General features: G+C 35.3%; 1 protein-coding gene across 4 annotated transcripts in view; it reads right to left on the minus strand.

The window, feature by feature from the left end:
* Positions 1–1,436: 1,436 nt before the first annotated feature.
* Positions 1,437–16,797, minus strand: part of LOC6038399 (WD repeat-containing protein 47) — a 191,660-nt gene continuing 176,299 nt past the window's right edge. For all 4 annotated transcript variants that reach the window (XM_038259540.1, XM_038259538.1, XM_038259539.1 and 1 more), the window contains one exon: positions 1,437–3,026. In XM_038259540.1, the coding sequence (XP_038115468.1) occupies positions 2,801–3,026 (226 nt within the window). In that variant the 3' untranslated portion in view covers positions 1,437–2,800. The remainder of the gene's footprint in view (positions 3,027–16,797) is intronic.

Raw genomic sequence — 16,797 nt, forward strand, 5'->3', positions numbered from 1 at the left:
GCACCAAATTGGGAGGAATTCTGTTCTAATAAAGATTGTTAGGAAGGTCACCGGAAAACCAGAATGATTTGGGGCAATGGGGTTGGGACCACATTGATAGGATATTGGCCACACCCGGAGTGGCCAGTGCCCTGGGGAAGGTTCTACCGGGGGGACATTAATCGAACCATACGACTTGGGGCAATATGGGTATCAAAATTCATGGTTTTTGATACTGGACATGAAAATAACCATTTTGATTGTGGTGACCGACCACAACCTAGAGTGGCCGGTTCCGTGGCATTTTTGGAACCATACTTGTTTTGGCAATATTTTCGTGTTTTGGCAATTTATTTCCACAGAGGTGCCAAAGATTGAAAACATTTAAATGGAATAAATTATTCAGGATTAAATAAATAGGCAATGATTTAAAAATAAAATATAATAGAATTTTTTTTTTGAGTTTTGTACAAAGTTCTTTGTCATATTGGTCATGTAGAACATAACCACCTGCACCTTTTTTGAAAGTATTGGTGAACAATCTAAACACATTTCCATGAATAAGATTCGTTGATTATCATTCATATCGTTAATATCATTCGAATCCAGAAATCATCTTGAATTTTTCTCATACAGTGGACTCTCTCGTTGTCGATATTGAAGGGACCGTCGAGAGCGGGAGTTATCAAATTATAGAACGGAAAATCAAAGCAATCTATTTGAAGGGACTGAAAAATTTATTGACAGCTGGAGCAATATTGATATCGAGAAGATCGACAGCCAGAGAGTCCACTGTATTATCTTTTTTTCCCAAATTCAGCCCAAACTAGATTATAAAAAATATAAAAAATTCACTCTGGATAATCGAATAAAAAACTATTTTATACTTCTCAAAGTCTTAAGAATCTGTAGATTCAAGATGTCGGCCAAATAGGCAATTAACCATTCGAATTTATTAAAACGGGATCACAGAATTCAAATTTGATGTTAAATGTCACAAAATAAAAATACGTATTTTTTTGTTCATGATTTGATTAACCGAAGTCCCATACAAACAAATGGAATTATAGACTTTCGGATAATCAAGGCTTAATAATATTTCTAAAAAACCAATGTGTGTGTTTTAAACAATGTTTTACCTTGAGCGCCTCCACAAAAAGTCTCCAGAATCCCACATCTTTAAACCAGGTAAATTTATCGCTCTGAATCTTATTCCGACAGCTTTTCAGATCAAAACCGTGTTGGTGCCTCTGTTCTTTTCGCTCCCCCAACTGTAATGAGCATGATACCCGCTAATTGGCGCATAACTAGGTGCTAATTGTTTCTTCCCCCCCGTCGTAGAATGCTTGTGCTGCGCTCAATGCTAAATGAACGGGTTCTATCTTTTCAATTAACACCCCGTTTGTGTCGCTTTGGGTGGGCTTGTCATCACTAGTTCAATAATGCAAGTCATGCTGTATTGTTATTAGTTTACGCTTTTTGAATTTTATTTATTACAATCATAACTTGTCAGATGTAGCTTTCCACTGGTTACAACTCTTGGTATTTTCTGCATTCGCGCCAATAAGAAACGTTGTTTAGCATAAAGTATATGGTACAAAAATTGCCACTTTACGTAATATTGTATGAATATTAACGTTTTTTTTATTTCTTGTGTTTAAGGTTTGCGTTCCTAACAGTTACCGCAAGTATTATTTTTTTTAATATTATATTAACAAAATTAACAGCTGGGCAAAAAGTATCAGTAGCTTATGTTTCATGAATGTGGGCTTTCTTGAGTTATTAATCACTTTACACCTTAATTGGTAGAGCCGCTTACTTAAAAGCACAAACATACACGTGTATAATGATGATTAGCTTTTTTTAGCTTTGCTTCTGATGCACGAGCGCTTCCTGCTAATTCGCCACCAAAGCTTGGCGCTTGTTTGTCACCGCGATTCACACCTGATTATTCGGAAGATTAGTGAGAGGGGAAATTAGGATGGTTGTGAGATTTGTTTGGTCTTTTCGTTTGTTTGGGAGGAAGCCGCTCGTGCGAAAAAATCACTTCGATTGAGGTCATTTCTTGTTTATATTTGCCGAGCAAATTTTGATAGCAGGTTGTAAGTTGCATTTTGGAAGTGTGCCGCCCTGTGATGTGTTGTACTTGATTGATGCTAACGAGGTGAGAATTGGTTGATTTCACGCGAAAATTTGTTCACGTAGCGAATGTTTTTGTTTGACCTTCAAAATAAAAGGGAATCTGGTTTGAAAAAACTCGATTGGATGAAACCTTTTTGATAATTTATTAATTAATAAAGACGTTAATTTATCAGCATCAATAAACACGCAATCACAATCAATCTATCAATTTATTCGTAAAACAAAGCTAAGTCCCCAATGCAAGTGATAGTTCCACCGAATTTTATTGCAAATCTTAAACATGTTTTTTTGAACGCCTCCCAAAGTGAGCATATTACAATGGTTAATGAGCAGTCGTTATGGAGATATTGTTGCTTTACTGTCTAAATGAGGATGCATTTTGTGGTTGTGGTACATAAATATCGAGACTGAAATAACTAATTACTGTATTACGATTTTCTCATGCAATTTATTGCTTCCCCCTTTCCCTTCGCCTTAATTTCATGCAGTTATATTCGATTGAGTACGTTTTTCATTCATTTTTGGTGATTTTCATTCGCATGTTTGTTTTTTTTTAAATCTTTTGTCACGTCATTGCTACTTGTTCATTTCTGTGTATTATTTTAGTCCAATATTTTTTTTTACCGTAATTATCATACAGACACTCCACTCCAAGAATCATCGATCAACGATGCACACTTTAAATCGGTGGCAGGGCCCACAGCGTGGCCGTCTTGTCGGCGGACGTCGAGAGGAATGAGAAATCTACCGGATGCCAGCGGCCCGATATCACCTTGTCCGCGTGCTGGGCCACCACCACCGACGGCAGCGGCATCGTCAGGTCGCCCTGCAGGTCCGTCAGCACCAGCTTGTTGTCGTAGCCGGCCGTCAGCAGGTAGTACGCGGACGGCGAGAAGCGGATTGATCTGTACGAAGAGAGAAATTGCAGACACATTATTTAAAGTAATATATTTAAGGATATAACTTGCAAAGCATCAACAGAGGAAGATGTTCATCTTCTTGTTCTTCATGGAACCTTATTATAAAACAATTTTATTGTCAGAATTAAATCCATTTCAGCCTGTCATTGAAAAATGGCTAATAGAATCAGGAAGGGCAAAACGGACCACTAGGGGCAGAATGGGACACCCTTTTCCTGGTAGGTATACAAAAACAATTAAAATGTATGCGATTTGATAAAATTGGTTATTTTACCCCTGGTAACTTCAAAAATCATGTTTAATGGAACATTAGTGTCTTATTTTAACCTGTTTCACTACTTTCAAAAATGTTTGTTCTGTTAACCCCTTCCCGCCCAGAGCAAAATCGAGATTTTTTTACGTGTTTCATTATTCAGCAATTCCCCACGAAAACAGCATGATTCGAAAAAAAAGTTCTCCGATCGGGCTCAAAATTTTTCTGGGGGATCCTTGACCGAAATAATTAGACCCGTATTTTTTTGTTTGGCCATTAGGGTGACCTACGCCGTGTTAGGGTGGTTCGAAAAATGGCAATTTTCGTCGATTTTCGCAAAAACCACTTTTTTCAAAAAATCATATCTCGGCGCCATTTTATCCGATTTTAGCTGTCCTAGATGCAAAAGAAAGGTGATTAGTTTGGCTATTTGGGAAAAATAGTAAGAAGTTTCAAAAATCTAGCTTAACATTTGAAAAGGTCGTATGAAAATTTAAAAATGCTGTTTTAAAGGTCTCGGGACCGAAGATCGTATGTCTGAAAATATTTTTATCGGATTCCTCGGAAAATTTCACATAACATATCAAAAAATGGTGAAGTTATGTTTTCGATACTCTGAGATACGATTTTTTAAAAATAAAAACTGGGTTTTTCGACGCGCCACGCGCAAAAATGTAATTAAATTAATAATTAAAAAACGCAACTTTTGGTACCATAACATCTATAGGTCATCGCTGAAATTTTAAAGTTATCGCAGTTTTAGTGAAAAAAGTCGATTTTTTCCCGTAATCGGCATTTTCCCATTTTTGCGCGTGGCGCGTCGAAAAATCCAGTTTTTATTTTCAAAATATATGTAGGTTGATTTTTTATATTTTTCGAGATATTTCAGTTTTTGAAGTTAAAAATGAATGGTGGTCTGAAGTAACCATAGACGTTAGAAGGTTAAGGATTAAAAAAAAACATTTTTTTTTTATGAAAGTGATCAAACTTTATAAAATAAATCCTTTCATGGTTCTTAAATTCGTGAACACAATTAAAGAAAATGGACCGAGCCACGTAGCCCAGTGGTAACACTTCCGCCTCGTAAGCGGTAAATCGGGGTTCAAATCCCGGCTCGGACTAACACAACTGGTGATCTTTTCCCTTCTGGATTCGATTGCTTAGTAAAGGGAAGGTAGTGTATCGTCACAAACTGGACCTAATCAAGACACCTTAGGAAGACAACCTATGGAATGTTAACATTAACCTTAACATGTTAACATTAAGTTGATTAATAAACTGTCACTGAATCCGCTTTGTAAATGCCGGCCCCGATACTCTTCACGGGTGTTCCCCTCAGGAGTAGGGAAAGATTTACTAATTAAAGAATTCGGGAATTGTTTTTTTTTTTTCTGTGTAGTCGGAATGATATGTTTTCTAATGAGGCCCATTCTGGCCCGCAAGTTATCTTCATTAAAATTGAATACAGAGTGGATTCACTAATTCGAATGGAACTGCATTCAAATGAGCAAATCCAAATTCGCTAATTGGAACGACTGACAGCTGTCAAAAGCTTGAAACCACGTGCTCTGAAATCGTCGAACAAACGAGTTGAAATGTCAGTATCAGTTTGACAATTAGCTTTGACGTTTGAGTGCTTTTTAATTCCAATACGTTCGAATTAGTGAGCTTTTAAACTAGCAGACATTCGAATTAGCAAAAATCGAACTAACGAATCCACTCTGTACTATGAACAAGTCTGCCCACTGAGAATTTTGGCTCGAGCCTCGAGTCGATCTGGCTCGAGATCGAGCCTGAATCGAGTCGAGGCTCGAGCCAAAAATCTCAGTGGGTGTAAAGAAAATTATTCAAACAAAAAAAAATAACTGCATTTTATTTGATTTGATGTTTCAATCACGGTGGGTAAGAAGGGGATTATTATGCAACTTGCATGCACCTCGGAACCGGCTCCGTGGCTTAATGGTTATGGCTTCTGCCTCACAAGCAGAAGGTTCAGGGATCAAATCCCGGTCGGTACCTTTGAAATTTGGAATCAGGAATTTGAAATTTGAATATGAACAAAAAAAAACGAAAATGAATCAGGTGGGATTCGTACTCACACCTTTGGATTGGTGGTCTGGGACGCTAAGCAGTCGGCCATCAGATGGTTTACACTCTAGCAGTGAAATGATCCGTAGTGTTGAAACATGTTATCTTCTCATATTAAATACGCGCTGATCCCTGATTTGCCTGACGGGATTGGAAGTCTAAATATAGATCGAGTTTCCTTCAGATGCTTGCTTCTGAGCAATTCTCTGAGATTTCGGTCATTCGATTTTTTTTGTATTTTTTAATTCGGCTGAAACTTTTTTGGTGCCTTCGGTATGCCCAAAGAAGCCATTTTGCATCATTAGTTCGTTCATATAATTTTCCATACAAATTTGGCAGCTGTCCATACAAAAATGATATGTGAAAATTCAAAAATCTGTATCTTTTGAAGGAATTTTTTGATCGATTTGGTGTCTTCGGCAAAGTTGAAGGTATGGATATGGACTACACTGAAAAAAAATGATACACGGTAAAAAAAAATTTGGTGATTTTTAATTTAACTTTTTGTCACTAAAACTTGATTTGCAAAAAAACACTATTTTTAATTTTTTTTATTTTTTGGTATGTTTTAGATGACATAAAATGCCAACTTTTCAGAAATTTCCAGAATGGGCAAAAAATCTTTGACCGAGTTATGAATTTTTGAATCAATACTGATTTTTTCAAAAAATCGAAATATTGGTTGCAAAAAATTTTCAACTTCATTTTTCGATGTAAAATTGAATTTGCAATCAAAAAGTACTATAGTGAAATTTTTGATAAAGTGCACCGTTTTCAAGTTATAACCATTTTTAGGTAACTTTTTTGAAAATAGTCGCAGTTTTTTATTTTTTAATATTAGTGCCCATGTTTGCCCACCTTTGAAAAAAATATTTTTGAAAAGCTGAGAAAATTCTCTATATTTTGCTTTATTGAACTTTGTTGATACGACCCATAGTTGCTGAGATATTGCCATGCAAAGGTTAAAAAACAGGAAAATTGATGTTTTCTAATTTTCACCCAAACAACCCACCATTTTCTAATGTCGATATCTCAGCAATTAATGGTCCGATTTACAATGTGAAAAGATGAAACATTCGTGAAATTTTCCGATCTTTTCGAAAAAAATATTTTCAAAAAATTTAAATCAAGACAAACATTTCAAATGGGCGTATTATTGAAAGTTTGGCCCGTTTAAAATGTTAGTCTTGATTTTAAATTTTTTAAATTTTTTTTTTCGAGAAGATCGGAAAATTTCACGACTGTTTCATATTTTAACATTGTGAATCGGACCTATAGTTGCTGAGATATCGACATTAGAAAATGGTGGGTTGTTTAGGTGAGACCTGCGTGGTGCGAGCTCTGTCGCTGTTTTCACACCAGCTCAAAATGTCAAAATTGCACCGGCGTTTCAAGGCTTTCGACGCTCATGGTATGGCAGATTTTCAAATCAAAATATATTATTTCAAAGTTTTTTTTTTAATTTTAATTGGCTTTTCATGAATTTTTATACTTATAAATTTGAAGTTGTCAAATTTGTTTATGTCAAGCGTCGTGTGTGTACCGGGTTGGAGTTAGCTTTGAGCTATTTCGTTTGACAATTCTAAACCGATCAAAGAAATTGTTTGAAAAAATCGTTGTTTTGTGATTTATGTTTAGTCTTTTGTAATTTGTGAATCAAATCTGGATTTGTTTCAGATTCTTGATGGCCGCGATTTGCGTTAAACGTTTGGTTAAACGTGGTTTCAATTTTGCGAAATGTAATCTGTTGTTAATGGTGGAGAAAAAGAACAACTGTGTAAATTCATTTAAATATGATCATAAATAAGTTCAAAGTGAATAAATTCAGCCCCTTTAAGAAAAATATGTAAAAAGTGTGATAAAATTTACATGATATCACTTTGATATCTGGCATACCATAATTTTCTTTGTACCTTGACCATAACTGACAGCTCGCACGACCTAGGGTGAGACTTAGAAAACATCAATTTTCCTGTTTTTTTAACCTTTGCATGGCAATATCTCAGCAACTAAAGGTCGTATCAACAAAGTTCAATAAAGCAAAATACAGAGAATTTTCTCAGCTTTTCGAAAATAATTTTTCAAAGGTGGGCAAACATGGGCACTAATTTTAAAAAATGAAAAACTGCGACTATTTTCAAAAAAGTTACCTAAAAATTGTTATAACTTGAAAACGGTGCACTTTATCAAAAATTCACTAAAGTACTTTTTGATTGCAAATTCGATTTTACATCGAAAAATGAAGTTGAAAAATTTTTGCGACCGATATTTCGATTTTTTGAAAAAATCTGTATTGATTCAAAAAATCATAACTCGGTCAAAGATTTTTTGCCCATTCTGGAAATTTCTGAAAAGTTGGCATTTTATGTCCTCTAAAACATATCAAAAAATAAAAAAAATTAAAAATAGTGTTTTTTTGCAAATCAAGTTTTAGTGACAAAAAGTTAAATTAAAAATCACCAAAATTTTTTTTACCGTGTATCATTTTTTTTCAGTGTAGTCCATATCCATACCTTCAACTTTGCCGAAGACACCAAATCGATCAAAAAAATTCCTTCAAAAGATACAGATTTTTGAATTTTCACATATCATTTTTGTATGGACAGCTGCCAAATTTGTATGGAAAATTATATGAACGAACTAATGATGCAAAATGGCTTCTTTGGGCCTACCGAAGGCACCAAAAAAGTTTCAGCCGGATTAGAAAATACAAAAATTAAAATTAAAGAAAAAAGACCGATTCCGTAGAGAACTGCTCAGGTATTGATAATGACTATTCAGAAAAAATAGGCAAACGGATTTTTTTGCCGATTTTAAAATTAACTTTCATCACACAAAAATAATTTTCCGGAATCTGCATTTTTTTTATTTTTGAAATGTTATGATATTTTTTTTAAGATTTTTGGAAAAAAATGAAATTGTAGTCAAAAAACCTGGAGCTCGATACAGGTCTTCAAAGTTTTACTTTTTTTTTTCCAAAAATCGGCCTCAGTAAATTCAAATAGAGTCTCGGACATCGCGAGGTGAGACGTCTATCTTTTTTGCAGAGCCAATTTTCGAAAAAAAATGCCAGACTTTGAAGGCCTACACTGCCGTTCTACGCATAATTGTCCCATGTTCAAAAAATGGCAACTGAGAAAAACGCGATTGATTTTTTTCAATCGATTTCTGTGTTTCTACGCATAATTGTCCCGTGGATCCCTATTCGCCCTATAAGTCCCTAATCACCCCGGTTAACATGTTACCACCCTTATTTGTAATCCTCTTTCAGGTTAACAGGTAAACAAGAAGAAATGTTTCGTAAAACTCATGATTTCGTGATAGAAAATACGCGGTGGGACAATTATGCGTAGAAGTTCAACGATGGGACAAACAGACTTGGTGTTGTTTTCAATGATTTTCTGAACAAATTCCTAGATTTTATGTGTTTATCTGAAAGTTTACGTAAAACTAAGCTTAAAAATGATAAAAGTCAGAATCGTCAAAAAATGACATGGGACAATTATGCGTAGAACGGCAGTACACCAAGCTCCAGAGTGCTCAAAACTTAAATGTTGTATATACCAAAACTTGCGAAAGGATTTGGCCTATACGCCAGTTATGTTAAACGTAAACGCAAAAGTGGCCAACAAGCCTCAAAAATGGGCATTTTTGAAGAAAAAAATCGTTTTACGGGTTAAAACCCATCAAAATTCAAGTGCAAAGCGTTAGCTCCTGTTACATCCAATCATGCTTTTATTTTTGATTTGGGCTCAGTACGCCCACCGCAACAAGCCCCTGAATGCAAACATAAAAATATTTTTGTTACATCCTAATAGGTACCCGGGCAGACGGTAATAACAAAATTCATGCCATTTCAATAGCAAAAACTGTTAAAATAACATAAAGTGTAATGGAAACTTCTTAAAAAATCCATTTTTGCATAAGGGTTTCATAACAGTTTATGTTATCATATCAAAATTTGTTATTGGTCTGATATTGGTTGAAAGCCAAAACAACTTTGGAATAACATTTTTTGTTATGGAAGAATACCTCCAACTGTTATTGGGATGATCGGATTAGTTGTTAAAATAACAAAAAATAATAACAAAGATTTGTTCGAAGAACAACTAAAAGTGTTATTAGTCTGTTATTACAATAACAGTTCAATAACAAAAAATTCATAACAACGAATAACAAATCTTGTTATAAATTACATAAAATGTTATTGGCCTAGTATTTTCAAATATCAAAAAATGTTATTCCCAAGTAATTTCCGTCTGCTCGGGCTACAATATCATCATAATTCGAAACACACAAATATGATCTCTAAACGAATTAGAGTTATTCTCTGCGTTTCCGCAAGTTGATTTTTCTTTGTATATTTTTATTTGAATGAAACTTTGTCCCTATGTCAAAAGTAGCCATTTTGCATGATTGCGTAAAAAAAATGGGCATGTGAAGGTCAAATCTAATTTTCTGATCGATTTGATGTTATCGACAAAAGTAGAACTTTTCAGCATTTATTTTGAAAAGTGGTTGTTATTCGATTCTGTTATTTCTGGTACAGAAAAGTAGGCTATTTCGTCGTTCAAGAATGACAGGAAAAGTGAGTAATTTTACGACGAAATTGCAAAAACAAAGTTTTACACTCAACCCCCGGTGGTTGGTCACTTTTTCGTTTGACACTTTTTTAGTTTGTACCCCGTTGGTTGGTCAAAGTCAAACTAAAAAGTGACGAACTGTCACTTTTTACACGGCGCTCACGCACACTATCAAAACAAACGTTTGGTAGTGTGTGTGAACTTCGTGTAAAAGGGGTGTCAAACTAAAAAGTGACCCCGTTCGTTTGACAACAGTTGGTGTCAAACCATCGGGGTTTGAGTGTATACACTGTATATCTTTTTCCGATCTGTAGTCCCCTCATTAAAAATCTGCGGAAAGTCGCAGTGTGCTCTATTTGGTTTAAAATGCAAAAATAAACGTTATTCATACAACGTATTTTAAATAGTTTATAATAAAATACAAGTTATTTCAATGAACATGACAATTTCTACCAATATTTTTTTTAATTTCAAATTTGCAGTGGCTTAATAAACATTAAAAAATAACATGAAAAAGTTACACGCACGTCAAAAATCACTCAGTTTTCGTCAAAACCGTACCTACTCAGAAATGAGTAAAGGGGGCATCTGTCAGATTTGAGTGAAATTCACTCAGAATTCCACGAAAACTGAGTGATATTCACCCAGATCTGAGTGAAATTCACTCAAATCTGACAGATGCCCCCTTTACTCATTTCTGAGTAGGTACGGTTTTGACGAAAACTGAGTGATTTTTAACGTGCGTGTATAAAAAAAAAACAAATTTTCTTAACAGTTTTGATCGTAATAATCATTGTTAATTGACACGGTGGGTAAGAAGGGGATTATTATGCAACTTGCATGCACCTCGGAAATTCCTTCTGGGGTTTGTTGGAGGGACTATTCTGAGTCAGAAAAACCGATTCCCAAAATATTCTGTCGGTGAAAACTGATTTTATCTCGATTTGAAGATAAAAAACCTAATATATCACCTAAAACCTTAAAAATACGTCTAAAATCTCGGTCTAACTCTGGACAAAGAAGTTAATTTTCATCAAGATATCAATTCTTAGTTCCCAAAATATAATCCTGACATAGTACACCTTAAATCGGTCCATTACATAAGTCCCAGCGTCATCAGGAGGTGTAAAATAGTGTTATTTAAAAAAAAATTCAATTTGCTCTGGTAAATCAACTGTCATGTCTGAATTCGAAAACTAATGTTGTAGCATTGTTGCAAACAAAATGAAGAACAATTTTGCAGAAAAAAGTATGACATTTTATCCATTTTCGGTAATGTTATGTCTATTTTAGTGGGAAAGTTGCTGCCAATTTTCAAAATTCTTCGATATTTAATCAATTCCTGTTATAAACAGCTACTATGATCATACTCAGTAGGATGTAACAAAAATTACATTTTGGCGGGCATTCAGGGGCTGGTTACGGTGGGCATACTGAGTCCAAATCCCAAATATGAGCTTGATTGAACTCAATAGGAGCTATGCATTTGAATTTTACATAGGATTCAACTCGTAAAAAACATGTTTTTCAAAAATGTAGATTTTTTAGGCACTTTGGCCACTGAAGCGTTTATTGTCAACATCATTGGCGTGTAGGCCAGATCCTTGCGCATGTTTTGGTATATATAACATTGAATTGACGCACTCTGGAGCTCAGGCCTTCAAAGTTTTGAAATTTTTCGAAAAAACGGATCAGCAGAAAATATAGGCGACGCGCCATTCCATTTTGCTCAAAACTTCAATGTTATATATACCAAAACATGCGCAAGGATCTGGCCTACACGCCAATGATGTTGACAATAAACGCTTCAGTGGCCAAAGTGCCTAAAAAATCTACATTTTTGAAAAACATGTTTTTTACGAGTTGAATCCTATATAAAATTCAAATGCATAGCTCCTATTAAGTTCAATCAAGCTCATATTTGGGATTTGAGCGCAGTACGCCCACCTTAACCAGCCCCTGAATGCACGCCAAAAAGTAGTTTTTGTTACATCTTACTGAGTATGATCGTAGTAGCTGTTTATAACAGGAATGAGTTAAATATCGAAGAATTTTGAAAATTGGCAGCAATTTCCCCACTAAAATAGACATAACTTTACTGAAAATGGATAAAATGTCATACTTTGTTCTGCAAAATTGTTCTTCATTTTGTTGCCTTCCTCACTGAGGTAAGGCTATAATCCTGCTCTAAAAAAGAACTTTTTATTAAAAGCTCAAAGACCCACCTTCATGTATACATATCGACTCAGAATCGAAAACTGAACAAATGTCTGTGTGTGTGTATGTGTGTGTGTATGTGTGTGTATGTATGTATGTGACCAAAATTCTCACTGAGTTTTCTCAGCACTGGCTGAACCAATTTTGAACAAACCAGGTGCATTCGACTTGGTTTAGGGTCCCATACATCGCTATTGAATTGTTTGAAGTTTTGATAACTAGTTCAAAAGTTATGTATAAAAATGTGTTTTCACATATATCCGGATCTCATTTATATGCATGTAAACGATGTCCGGATCCATCATCCGACCCATCGTTGGTTAGGTAATCAAGAGACCTTTCCAACGAGTCCACAACATTGAAGGTCTGGCAACCCTGTCTCGAGTTATGACCACTTAAGTGATATTTATGTACTTTTTTGAAGCCGGATCTCACTTAAATGTATGTAAACGATGTCCGGATCCATCATCCAACCCATTGTTGGTTATGTAATCAAGAGACCTTTCCAACGAGTCCACAACATTGAAGGTCTGGCAACCCTGTCTCGAGTTATGACCACTTAAGAGCGAGTTTTTCACCAATGTGTAACAGGTCGTATCGAGTTGCTCCGATTTGGATGAAACTTCCAGCGTTTGTTTGTCTATACATGAGATGAACTCATGCCAAATATGAGCCCTCTACGACAAAGGGAAGTGGGGTAAAACGGGCTTTGAAGTTTGAGGTCGAAAAAACATAAAAAATCTTAAAATTGCTCGCATTTCCGTAAAACTTCATCAATTCCAACTCTCTTAGATGCATTCGAAAGGTCTTTTGAAGCACTTCAAAATGTGCCATAGACATCTAGGATTGGTCCGACTTTTTCTCTTAGCTTTTGCAAATTACTGTCAAAAACGGATTTTTTTAAAACCTTAATATCTTTCTGCAACAGCCTCCAACACCCATACTCCCATAGGTCAAAAGATAGGTAATTACATGGACTATAAGCCTACGGTGTTAACTTTTTGGCCAATCGCAGTTTTTCTCATAGTTTTTCGATTTTTCTAGAACAAACATTTTACAACGTTAGTTTTTGCCCTGTAGGCCGCCATAGCAGCACTTTTTGGTCTCAATTATGTCATATTCGAAATCCTCGGACAATTTCACGTAAGTTAGAAGTATTGGAGGTGTAAATTTGATTTAAAAAATAATTAAATAAAACATTTTTGAAAAAAGAAATAGATCTTATTTACCCTGTGATCAATACGTCAAATGCAGTATCAAGTAGGCGAAAACCTGTTTTACCCCTAATCCAACAAATTGTTAAAAAATATTTTAATTCATTCTAAATGGCAATTTTTCCAATCAAATTAAAAACTCTAATACTTCTAACTTATGTGAAATTGTCCGAGGATTCCGAATATGACAAAATTGAGACCAAAAAGTGCCGCTATGGCGGCCTACAGTGCAAAAACTAACGTTGTAAAATGTTTGTTCTAGAAAAATCGAAAAACTATGAGAAAAACTGCGATTGGCCAAAAAGTTAACACCGTAGGCTTATAGTCCATGTAAATACCTATCTTTTGACCTATGGGAGTATGAGTGATCCCGATGATGCTATGAGACGCGGGTTCGATTCCCGCCTTATCCACTGAGCTTCTATCGGATGGTGAAGTAAAACGTCGGTCCCGGTTTCTCCTGTCTCGTCAGAGGCGCTGGAGCAGAAATCCCACGTTAGAGGAAGGCCATGCCCCGGGGGGCGTAGTGCCAATAGTTTCGAGTATGAGTGTTGGAGGCTGTTGCAAAAAGATATTAAGGTTTTAAAAAAATCCATTTTTGACAGTAATTTGCAAAAGCTAAGAGAAAAAGTCGAACCAATTTTGAAGTGCTTCAAAATACCTTTCGAATGCATCTAAGAGAGTTGGAATTGATGAAGTTTTACGGAAATGCGAGCAATTTTAAGATTTTTTATGTTTTTTCGACCTCAAACTTCAAAGCCCGTTTTACCCCACTTCCCTTTGTCGTAGAGGGCTCATATTTGGCATGAGTTCATCTCATGTATAGACAAACAAACGCTGAAAGTTTCATCCAAATCGGAGCACCTCGATACGACCTCTAGAACAAACCGAGCAATATTTACAAATACTGCCTCTTAAGTGATATTTATGTACTTTTTTGAAGCCGGATCTCACTTAAATGTATGTAAACGATGTCCGGATCCATCATCCGACCTATCGTTGGTTAGGTAATCAAGAGACCTTTCCAACGAGTCCACAACATTGAAGGTCTGGCAACCCTGTCTCGAGTTATGACCACTTAAGTGATATTTATGTACTTTTTTGAAGCCGGATCTCACTTAAATGTATGTAAACGATGTCCGGATCCATCATCCGACCTATCGTTGGTTAGGTAATCAAGAGACCTTTCCAACGAGTCCACAACATTGAAGGTCTGGCAACCCTGTCTCGAGTTATGACCACTTAAGTGATATTTATGTACTTTTTTGAAGCCGGATCTCACTTAAATGTATGTAAACGATGTCCGGATCCATCATCCGACCCATCGTTGATTAGGTAATCAAGAGACCTTTCCAACGAGTCCACAACATTGAAGATCTGGCAACCCTGTCTCGAGTTATGACCTCTTAAGTTATATCTGTGTACTTATTAAAAAAACAATAGCTGAAATATGTGTCCAAACCACTCATATTACCCATTGTTGGTAAAAAGGGAGGAAGGCATCAACCACATAGGTGGATTAAGTTAGTTTTTGCAACAATATTAGTTTTTGAATTCAGACATGACAGTTGATTTACCGGAGCAAATTGAAAATATTTTTTTTTTTAAATAACACTATTTTACACCTCCTGATGACGCTGGGACTCATGTAATGGACCGATTTAAGGTGTACTATGTCAGGATTATATTTAGGGAACTAAGAATTGATGAAAATTAACTTCTTTGTCCAGAGTTAGACTAAGATTTTAGACGTATTTTCGAGGTTTTAGGCGATATATTAGGTTTTTTATCTTCAAATCGAGATAAAATCAGTTTTCACCGACAGAATATTTTGGGAATCGATTTTTCTGACTTAGAATAGTCCCCCAAACAACCTCCAGAAGGAATTTCCGAGGTGCATGCAAGTGTGTGTGTGTGTGTGGTCCAATCCAATACCCGCTAACCCAGGGGTGCTCAATGTTTTTGAGTGGCGGGCCAAATTTGAAGCTCACATAAACTGGGGGGCCAAATGTGAAAAAAAAAATGTGTGTTTAAAAAATAACGTTATTTCAAACTATAAAATTAAAAATACAATAAGTTTCCAGGTATTTTTTGGTAATTTTTGTCTTAAGAGTACAAAAAAAGTAATTTTTCCAGCAGTTTTATTCAATTGGTTCATTTTTTTATAAAAAAAATATGCATAAATTTTGCTATTTTTATACCTCAACTAACAGATCAGGTTATACAATAACTTTGTAAAAATAATATTTCACAAAATAAACTAAATAATCTTTAACATGTATTTTCACATTTGTTCTATAAACAAATTTTAAGAGAGATGATTCATTCTTGAAAAGTGGAGTAATTTTATTTTCAAATAAATTGCTACTAAAATTAAAGATCGTTGCAAAGAGATTTTTCAACAATAATTCCTCCAATTTCAATAATATCTCAATAAATTTTGGTCAGCCGGAATCAGATGTTACGTACTTAGTCACAATTCGTAAACCAAATGAAATGAGTTCGGATCCCGAGGTGGGCAGTTTATAGGTGCAAAAAAGTTTGGTGCTCAGCCTATAAAAATATTGCGTCATGAATCCTCAATTAACATTGAATACCTTTATTTTTACTGTCTTTACAGTTTTTCACTTTAGTCAAATTTGACTGTTTTATAACTCATTTCCAAAAATGTTTGATGAAATTTATGACAAAATTTACTGTTTTCAATCACATTAACACGTGTGAAATTGTTTCAATAAGTTGGGTTTTTTTTTACAAAATATCTGTTTCATATATTCAGGATCAAAGTATGGATAAATCATTGGTTCATATTAACTAAAAATATTCACTAAACCTTAATTTTAAGAATTATAACTTTTTTGTCCAAATTACGAATTTTAGATGACTATCCAACATGGGTCCGCGGGCCACAAAAAATAACCTCGCGGGCCACATTTGGCCCGCGGGCCATACTTTGGTCACCCCTGCGCTAACCGGTAGCGATATTATGGGAAAGTATAGTTTGTATCAGACTATGTATATGCCGAATGCTGATGCAACTTATCTCAGTCCCGGGTATTAGGTGGTGATAGCCCTCGCGCTGCTTCCAACGACCCATTTCAGAATGACAGAGCTCCTTGCGGTCCAATTCCGAGGTCGCTGGGCATTGTTCGGCCCCGCCTAAACATAGAAGAGCAGTTCTCTACGGAATCGGTCTTTTTTCTTTAATTTTAATTTTTGTATTTTCTAATCCGGCTGAAACTTTTTTGGTGCCTTCGGTAGGCCCAAAGAAGCCATTTTGCATCATTAGTTCGTTCATATAATTTTCCATACAAATTTGGCAGCTGTCTATACAAAAATGATATGTGAAAATTCAAAAATCTGTATCTTTTGAAGGAATTTTTTGATCGATTTGGTGTCTT

The sequence above is a fragment of the Culex quinquefasciatus genome, chromosome 3 (assembly GCF_015732765.1).
Source record: "Culex quinquefasciatus strain JHB chromosome 3, VPISU_Cqui_1.0_pri_paternal, whole genome shotgun sequence".
Taxonomy (NCBI): domain Eukaryota; kingdom Metazoa; phylum Arthropoda; class Insecta; order Diptera; family Culicidae; genus Culex; species Culex quinquefasciatus.